This window comes from Octopus bimaculoides, chromosome 17, assembly GCF_001194135.2.
Source record: "Octopus bimaculoides isolate UCB-OBI-ISO-001 chromosome 17, ASM119413v2, whole genome shotgun sequence".
NCBI classification, from domain to species: Eukaryota; Metazoa; Mollusca; class Cephalopoda; order Octopoda; family Octopodidae; genus Octopus; species Octopus bimaculoides.
The window spans coordinates 52,282,032-52,292,171 of record NC_068997.1 but is presented as its reverse complement, the minus strand read 5'-3'; the positions used below and the strand labels follow the sequence as shown (position 1 = coordinate 52,292,171).

At 37.4% G+C, this 10,140-nt stretch overlaps 1 protein-coding gene across 1 annotated transcript in view; it reads right to left on the bottom strand.

The window, feature by feature from the left end:
- Positions 1 to 541: 541 nt before the first annotated feature.
- Positions 542 to 10,140, bottom strand: part of LOC106883293 (band 4.1-like protein 4) — a 109,093-nt gene continuing 99,494 nt past the window's right edge. The window contains exons 18-24 of the mRNA XM_052973907.1: positions 9,649 to 9,717; positions 8,982 to 9,059; positions 7,681 to 7,893; positions 7,362 to 7,428; positions 6,539 to 6,582; positions 5,000 to 5,066; positions 542 to 4,363 (exon numbers count right to left, since the gene is read on the bottom strand). Of these exons, the coding sequence (XP_052829867.1) occupies positions 3,638 to 4,363; positions 5,000 to 5,066; positions 6,539 to 6,582; positions 7,362 to 7,428; positions 7,681 to 7,893; positions 8,982 to 9,059; positions 9,649 to 9,717 (1,264 nt within the window). The 3' untranslated portion in view covers positions 542 to 3,637. The remainder of the gene's footprint in view (positions 4,364 to 4,999; positions 5,067 to 6,538; positions 6,583 to 7,361; positions 7,429 to 7,680; positions 7,894 to 8,981; positions 9,060 to 9,648; positions 9,718 to 10,140) is intronic.

Sequence of the window (10,140 nt, the reverse complement as noted above, 5' to 3'; positions counted from 1 at the left end):
AGTCTTCTGAAGCACATGCTGGATTATACATACATGTGTGTGAGTATGTTTTTATTCATACACACACACAGCGTGTCTTTTAGATTTGTTTAGAATTCTATTAGAAATGTAGTGTCTCAATACAAGGAATATATTTTGGTTAATCCAACTTTTTTAGGATCAAGCTACCATAACATGTCATGCTTCTGATTAGGCTGGAATGATAATTTACATTTCAGTTTGTAATAATTGTTGTTGTTGTTGTTTAGTTCTAAGCCATCTTTGATTCAACAGACCCATGATTTAAAATACTGCAATCATTCTGTCCTCTGTTAATCGTTTAGCATTCAAATTTCTCTGTCAAATGTAATATTTATTTATTCACATTGTTTTGGATTAATTGTGTATTAATCTTTGTAATTTTGAGATTTCAGTGATATGATTGAATATTTCTAGAATGAAATTTTAATGTAGTTGTGCAAGGCCAGATCTGACAAGTTTGAACATAAAACGGGCAGAATGTTTGGGCCAGTTTAAATGTTTAAGGCCAAAATATGGCCAGTTTAAATGTTTAAGGATTAAGCTGCTTATCTTCAATATCTCCTTTCTTGTTAAGCCCTTTTGATACAAAGTCACACAAGAACCCTTAGTTCTGTGATACAAATTTTGTGGATCTGAGTTAAAACTTTCCATCAAAATTTTACATTAATTTCTGTTCCTAACATCATCTTTGTAATGGCAGTTCTTTTCACCAAATTCTTCATTATTTTCAAGATTAATTGAAACATAGGAAGTGTATATCAGCAGAAATGTGGTAAACAAAAGGGATAATCCCAGATCAGCCTTCGTCCAACAGAGATATGATCAGTAACCATTCCAGTTTCTGTTTTCATAAAATGTATTGACAATCTTATAATCTAATGTGAGCCATCTTTTGTAAGACAGAAAATCGTTTGAGAGTGATTTGGCTGCTATTTCTAGCAAGTAAAATGTATTTGTCATCAGTTTATGCTATGTTGTTGTTGTTGCTTTTGTGGGAGTTCCAAAATGGTTGTCAGAGAAAATTCTGTGTTCTTGGAGAGCAGTCTGTTCATAAACTTTTGAAAGTACCATTAGTAGCTGAGCCATTGACTTATTCTTCCTGACAAAGCTCTGATATTTCTCTTGGAATTGTGGCTAATGTAGCAGTGTTCCATCTCTGATAATGAGTTTTGTTACCATTTTCATGAGTTTTCTGTCTTTTACAAAGTCTGAGAACAGACAGTGCCCATGGCTGCTCCAGATTCCAATAACATAGAAGAAATAAGATGCTTTAGCAAGAGTACCTTAGACATTTCCTGACATCTTTTAACAGTTGCCATTGTTTAATCCTCGGTCAGTCAGGCTATGATCAGATCTTCCAATTGTGATCAAACTGTCGTTTTATACATCCAATATTATTATTTCCCCTTTTTTTCAAATCTTTGAATAACACCTGCATTTAACTCCATTTATATATATATATACAAAATGTAAAATAATAGGTATTTATGCTTTATACAATGTGCACATGTTTTACATGTACTTAAATGTCCAATTATATAAGATATGCAGCTGTCCCTTTGATTGGTCTAGTCTAGAATTATGAAAACTGTCAAACCATACCAGAGATACAAGTTGGGTGTGGAACCGATCTACTGGGCCCCATAAATCTTGGTAATCTGTCGCACTTTCTGGAACACTCTTTAGAAAATATATACACGTGATCATTTAATGTGTTTTTGATGTTGGCATCGGTTAAACGATTTGACAGGATTCAACTACGTGCAGAACTGCATCAGGTCCCAATGTCAGCTTTGGCATGGTTTCTATGGTTGGATGCCCTTCCTAATGCCAATCGTTTTATGTTATGTACAAAGTGTTTTTATTTTCATGATATAATCTTTGAAAAATGCATTGCTGATTCTTCAGTTTCCCAAAAACTCCTGGAGGCCAAAGCAAGGAATGGTTTCAATGGTCAGTTTCTCTTAATACTTGTATTTTTCTGATCATACCATCTTACTACCGTTTCGTCATGGTTCACAGATTTCTTTGACAGACTCTACACGTGATGTTTATAGATACTAATTTCAAATTTTGGCCCAAGGCCAGCAATTTTGGAGGAGGGAGTATATCAATTACATTGACTCCAGTGTTTAGCTGGTACTTACTTTACAGACCACGAGAGAAAAGTCAACCTTGGCGGCATTTGAATTCAGAATGCAAAGTTAGAATTAATGCCATTACACATTTTGTCTGGAATGGAAACAATTCTGCCAGCTTGCTTCCTTATGATGTTTATAATCATTTAATGTCCACTTTTCCATGCCTGCATGGGTCAGATGAAGGATATGTAGATAGATTATGTCCATACATACCAATTTAGTTCTTTTACATCTAAAGAATTATGTATCTCAATAGGGCACTGACTGATGGAAGCAACAATATTGTGGTCACCTATGATGGTGAATAGATTTGGTTATTTTCATTTTTGGCACGATTATTTGTCGTTTAAAATTCTTCTTTTTTTTAAATGTTTTCTGATTTATCAAGAAATTTTTCAAATGAATAAATACTGTTTTTGTTTTACTTTGATTTTGCTGCAACACAAGGACAAATATTATATAGGAAGACATGTTTAGTTAACACTAATATATTACTGGTATTTGATATGTTCAATCCAGAGATGAAAACACAGAATCAATCATGAGACTAGGAGATGGATTTCAAAATGTTCAGGTATTAAAAGTTATAGTTGAAAATTCCATGTTCTACCAGGTACACAAACGCATACATATTTATAATGATAAAAGGTATAGCATGTGTATGCATGTAGATAACTGTGTTTAAATCCGAACAAGTGGCACATGGAAATATAATATATGCATGTGGAAATTCTTGATTCTCAAAAACCTATGCAAAGCCATTCTATGGACTTAACCCGGGTTACCTATCAGATATCTATATCTATATATATAAATATTTATTTATTTATTGTGGGTTAACAAGGTTACCAATGGTTTCATGTAGTGAAAAATTTCTGTTCTCAAACCTAGCACATGATAACTTCAGTACTCATCTCCAAGATATATATATATATGTATATACGTTTATATATAACAAATTTGACTATCTCATATATAATCCATGTGATATGTACAAATATTTAAAATAGCAAGTCTGAATAGAGGGACACTAAAACGGTTAACATCATTTGAACTCGTAAACTGTAGATTCATAGTTTTTGATACTTTTAACTAGACTTCCATTTATTGCATATTTCACTTTTTAGATCTCGTGAGGTGGCTATTGATTGGAGGTATGGCCTTTTGTTCATTGGGCATGTATAGTCTTGATTAGACGAGAGGGCATGGCCCATGTTGATTGAAAGTGCAGTCTGTATTGATTGAGGGTGTGGTCTCAAGTAACTGAGAGGGTGTGGCCTCTGTTTAAGAGTATCACTTATATTGCAGCTGTGGTCTGTATTAGTTTTCTTAGCCTTGTATTATAATTCCATTTACATCTGGGATACTTTACAGGAACTGTATTGACCAAGGGTGTGGTCTGCATCGTTGATTAGGAAGGAGGGTTGTTCTGTACTGACTGGGAAGAGGTGGGGGTCTATAACACCTCCCTGAGTTTACAGTTCCGTAGCTTCTTCATTGGTCTGTCCTTCGTGGAAAACAACTGTTAAATTTAAATCTTTATTCATTGGTGGCCGTCCTGGGTCATTATCTTCTGGAGTTCGACTGTGTCGTGACCTGGATGAAGAATGGCTTTCTCTGTCAACATGGGAACTAGGTCGTGACCTCGAGTGACCTTCCCGATCACCATGGGAACCCGATCGATGTTGATGAGAATGTGAACTGCTGCCACCACTACGTGTGTCGCTGTGTCGAGATCTATGCGATGGTCGATAGTTTCCCCCTTGCTCACGTGTCCTGTCCGTTTGTGAGTAATGGTGGGTTTGTCTCGATCGGTGGACAGGTGTGTAACTACCATAGTCACTGTCTTCATGTTGGTTGTATGCCCGTCGTCCTGAGTGCACCGGTGTGTAAGACCCAGAAGTAGGGCTGTCTGTGGTTGTTGGACTCTGCCAGTTTGATGACCTGTCGTGTCTGTTATGTCTGTGGCCAGAATGATCACTCTCTGCACGTCTGCTAGAGTGATGACCAGGAGTGTCGCTGTCCACTCCATGTCTACTGGAGTGATGCCCTGGAGTGTCACTCTCCACTCCATGTCTACTGGAGTGATGCCCTGGAGTGTCACTGTCCACTCCATGTCTACTGGTGTGATGTCCAGGAGTGTCACTTTCCAGCCCATGTCTACTTGAGTGATGCCCTGGAGTATCACTCTCTGCTCCAGGCTAAAAGAGAAATAAATAAAGAAAAACAATAGTAAAAACAAATATTGATTCATCAGAGAGTCAAATGACTACAAATTTAGATGGAGTATAAATACAAACTGAAATATATATATATAAATATAAAGGGGCGCTGAAAGGTTCCTGGTTTTGGGTAAAAGTAAATAGAGGACAATCAATTATGATTTTATTCAACATATTCCCTTCCCAAATTCACACACTTATTGCAGCAGTTCTTAAGTTTTTCTAAACCCTGTAAAAGAACTCGGAAGGTTGGGCCTCCAACTAGGCCTTTCACTATACCCTTAAAGTTGAGAACTTTTCAGCACTCCTTTGTGTGTGTATTTTCACATGAACACATACACACAGTCACGTATATTAAACATTAATATCACATACTTAGTATCTTATGGTAGGGGCTGCAGTTTTTTTTTTTTTTTAATCCAAGAAAGCTCTTTTTAAAGATGTATATAGAGTTAAAAAAACAATCCCAGAATTGTACAAGAGCAGCAGACCATTAGTGAGGTGAGTTGGCATTGATAAGCAGCCAAAAATTAGTCTCTGCCAATCTCATTCCCTTCTGATAGCCTAACGAGTCTGAAGGGGTTAACGCAGGACTTGAACAAACATTTTACTTACTTCTGAGCAATATGAAATTCTAGTCACATGTTCATTATGGGATCTGGGTCGTCTAGATTCTGGTGTCCTACAATATAACGAGATACATGATTAACATAATTAGAATATAATGCTGCAGACAGAATATAAGCCATTTACTCTTTTACTTGTTTCAGTCATTTGAATGTGGCCATGCTGGAGCACTGCCTTTAGTTGAGCAAATCGACCCCAGGACTTATTCTTTGTAAGCCCAGTACTTATTCCATAGGTATCTTTTGGCGAACCGCTAAGTTACAGGGACATAAACACACCAGCATCGGTTGTCAAGCGATGTTGTGGGGGACAAACACAGACACACACATATATATATATACAATGGGCTTCTTTCAGTTTCTGTCTACCAAATCCACTCACAAGGCTTTGGTCGGCCCGAGGCTATAGTAGAAGACACTCGCCCAAAGTGCCATGCAGTAGGACTGAACCTGGAACCATGTGGTTGGTAAGCAAGCTACTTACCACGCAGCCACTCCTGTGCTTATATGCAAATTTATTCAAATAAGCAAGCCACTCCCTTCTTACCACTTTTATAATTGGTGATATTTATATTTACTACAGTGAACAGATTTGTTGGCTACCACGACAAATCCAGTCAGTTTTAACCGATAGCCTGACATAACATGGCTGCATTATAAAACAACAGCAACAACAAATAACCGCTTTACAAAAAGTACAGCATTCATGGAATGTTCAATATAGTCTCTTGGAAAAAGCAACAAATTCCAGGAAATGTTAAAATCCATGAATGCTGTAGTTTTTGTAAAACCATTATTGGGCAGTTATTTGTTGTTGTTTTAAATATTGACACATTTGTATTTTTTTTCTTTTCAAAGTTTGTAACTTTTATGATATTTATTTATTTATGGGTTGCAGTCATGCTGGTGCACCACCATATATTCAATTGCTTTTTCCAGTTTTTGTTGAGATTGTCTTGAAATGTATATATTATTGTCCTTTCTTTGAAAGACTTAGAATAAGTACTAGGCTTACAAATAAGTCCTAGGGTCAATTTGCTCGACTAAAGGCAGTGCTCCAGCATGGCCCCAGTCAAAGAGTAAAAAAAGAGAGTAAATTAACAACAATCTAGTAAGTTATTCACTAATAAATACATAAGAACACATGCAAAACTGTTGTACAGGCTCATGTCTAACAACAACCTCTACTGTGATATACCAATAAATACATCACAACAATCTTCACAGCAGTAGACCAATATATGCCACACAACAATATTTGTAGTAATAAATATATATTGTACAAACTGTGTAGTAACATCAATATTTACACTATACAACAATCTCTACTGTGATATACCAAGATATATCTATATATATATATATATATATATATATATATACCACAACAACCTCTGCAGTGATATACAGAGATATACGCCACATAACAAAGAACTATAATTCCAAATAATCTGAGATGTGAACCAATCCACAACTAGGCAGCACTACAACAGTAACAACAGTTCTATTAAAAGAATTTTTTACTTACCCAACGGGAACGGCAGATCTGGTATGTCTGGAGGAAGAGGAAGTCTGAAGAAGGAAGCAATGCATTACAGGTATTATATAAGAATGCAGTGTCAGAAAACAAGATTTCTTTGAATTTATTTGATACTTTATTCAGTATTGTTATTTGATACACTCATAAGTCTGTATGATATTAATTAAAACTTCCTGTTAAATCTCATTAACAAGTCTGATTGTACTGAAAAATCTGATGTTACAAATCATCCAGAAACAGCCTGTTTCTAACTACAACCACCACATCATTAGTAGGAGTTTGAATACATTAATCAGGAGAAGAGACAGTACTTTGACATGTGGTCCAGGGTTGTATAACTCTGATGTGACTAATGTGCCATTTAATTTGGCCATATTCAGCCCAAATATTCTACTGGTTTATGTTAGAACTGGCCATATCCAACTTTTCACACCTACCCTACAATGTCATTCTAAAGATATACCAACATATCATTGAAATCTTAAAACCACAGGATAATGTGTGATTAATTTAAAACAATTTCTTCCTGTCTCTTACACCCCTGTAACTTAGAGGTTCAGCAAAAGAGACTGATGGAATATGCACCAGATTTTAAAAATAAGTACTGGGGTTGATTTTTTTTTTCTACTAAAACCTTTCAAAGCAGTGCCCCAGTATGGCCACAGTCCAACAACTGAAACAAGTAAAAGATTAAAAGACTGCTGGAGTCTGAAGACGACATTGCAAGTGAGAGGTGTGAGCTGTCTGATAGAGATTGTGGGTGAGGTAAGAGGTTGCGTTATTAGGAAGGTGTTGAATAGTTACGACTTACCTTATGACTCATTGGTGGGTCTTGTGTTATGGTAGGGGAAGGTTCCACTGTTTCAGTAGTTTGGTATCTGTAACAAGAAGCGAAAAATAGTCAATTCATCATAGCGAGGAAGCTGAAATTTCAAAGCCATTGCAGACCTTTTTCTTGAAGAATATGAAGGTGTGCACAGATTCTGAGTTAGCTAATATTACAGGTAACTCAATAATAAGTATTCACCAACAATGACCTAACTATTTAACTCTTCTCTAATGGCAGCTGAGCACTCAGTGGATAAGATGTCACTAAAGTAATCAGAGATAACTCATTAATTAGTACTCACCTGTAATTAGAAGTAGCTTTCACCTGGTCTTTTCTGATACTCACTGGTTCATTTAAGGAACTGTATGCTGGAGGCGGGGGAGATGTCTCCTTAGAATGTCTACTATAGGGGGACAAATTGCCATCGTTTGTTTCACCCATTCCTTCTACTTCTTCTTCCTCTTCCTCGACTCCGTGAATGGACGACTGGGGATTCCGAGAACCGATTTTGTCTCTGCAAGTAAAAAAAAAACTAAACAGTCAGATCGACATTAATGTTTGTTACCGAAAGAAATGCTTCATTGCATTATATTGTTGCTTAGCCACAAGTCACATCTGATCAATGCAGACCAATGATCAAAAGACATTCCAAATGTGGCAATCTAGTCTGTCCAGTCTGGTCTGTCTAGGACTTCTAATAACTAATTTTGTCTCTACAAGTGATAATTTAACAGTCAGGTCAATGTAGGTTTATGCATATCATACCACTGTGTGGGCCGATATCCCTGCTGACCGGCAGCTGATATTAAATGCTAGCATGGAAAGCGGACATTAAACGATGATGATGATGATGATGAAGGCAGTGAGATGGTAGAATTTTCACACTTTGGGCAAAATGCTCTGTGGCATTTTGCCATATTTATGTTCCGAGTCCAAATTCTAACGTAGTTGACTTTGCCTTTCATCCTTTCAAGGTCGTTAAAGTAAGTACCAGTTGAGCACTGGGTTCAATGTAATCGACTTAGCCCACTCTTCCTCTCATAATTCTGGGCTTTGAGCCAAAATCTGAAACTGGTATCAAATTAACTGCTAAACACTTGTGGTATGCAAATCAGTAGCTCCTCCATTTCTCTGGAACTACTGGAGTTGATGTCTATATAAGCTGATTGTTTCTCTGGGATTAGTCAAACATATGTAGATACCTCTGATGAGAGTCCAATAAGGTTCGAAAATCGATTAAGGCTGTTCATCATTTTTTTTTTTTTTAGTCTACAGGGAAATGGGTGAGTTTGACATGCTTGTACGTCTACTATTAGGTTTACAGAAACTAAGACTTCATAGTGTTGTTATTTAGTCATAGATCAGTTTTGATCTAGAAGATCAAGGATGTTCCATCTGTGGCCATCCAATCCATCCAGCTTTGTATGTCAATCTTTTATTGTTTACTTGTTTCAGTCATTGGACTGTGGCCAACATTTAGTGTTGTGTAACCTAGTGTGATTTGGCTGCTATGTTTAGCAGGTAAAGCAACCACAGAAATCATCCTGCATATGATGTGTGACTGTGAAATAATATAAAGGCAGAGAAGATGGTGTTACTTACCCACAGCTGCGACTCCTGGATTTGGCATAATGTTTTGATTTTGGAGAATGTTTGATTCGGAAAGGTTGGCTCTTTGTCCTGGGGAAAACAGTTGAGAGGAATAACAATTAGTTATTAAGGATTAAGAACTGAGGGATGTGAGGGTGGGGGTGGTACCTAAGTGGGTGGATATAGGGGTACATGGATAGTACTCACTACACTGCAACCCAGCACTAGATCCGAAACAGGTACCCCTGTACCAATACGTATATCCTTTGTATCAGCACCTAGAACAGACCAAGTTAACCCCCTATTCTAGGACCCCAAACAGGTACCCCCATAACAATACATAGCACAAAACCCTTCTAAACAACACTCAGAACAGATATGTCACAAAATCACCTAAAACAATTCAAGGCACCTGCTTTAGAAGTACCCAGGTGGATCTCTATATCAATACCCAAGGTAGCTATCCACTACAGTAGTACCCATTACAGTCCAAAGTTACTTTATACTAATAACCAGGGTAGCAGTACCTGTAACAGTCCAAAGTAAACCCTATACCAATATGTGGGTAGCATTACCCATAACAGCTCAAGTAACTGCTATATCAATCCTCAGGATATCCTACACCCACAATGGTTGGCATTAACTCTCAGCACCAAAACCACCAAGACATTCTACTTACTCGACTTTTGTGTAAGGAATTTCCTTCAGTTGATCTTCAGGCCAATCTTCAGTCTCAATCAAGTTGTAGCTGCAATGATATTCAATAAACATTATCAATACATACACACACACACACATATATGTGAAGGCGCATGGCTCAATGGTTAGAGCATTGAGCTTACAATCGTGAGGTTGTGAGTTCGATTCTCGGACCGGGCTGTGTGTTGTGTTCTTGAGCAAGGCACTTTATTTCACGTTGCTCCAGGTCACTCAGTTGTAGAAATGAGTTGCAGCATCACTGGTGCCAAGCTGTATCGGCCCCTTTGCCTTTCCCTTGGATAACACTGGTGGTGTTGAGAGGGGAGGCTGGTATGCATGGGCGACTGCTGGTCTTCCATAAACAACCTTGCCCAGATTTGTGCCTGGGAGGATAACTTTCTAGGAGTAATCCCATGGTCAGTCATGACCAAAGGGGGTCTCCTCATATATATATATATGCCACCTCACTCAC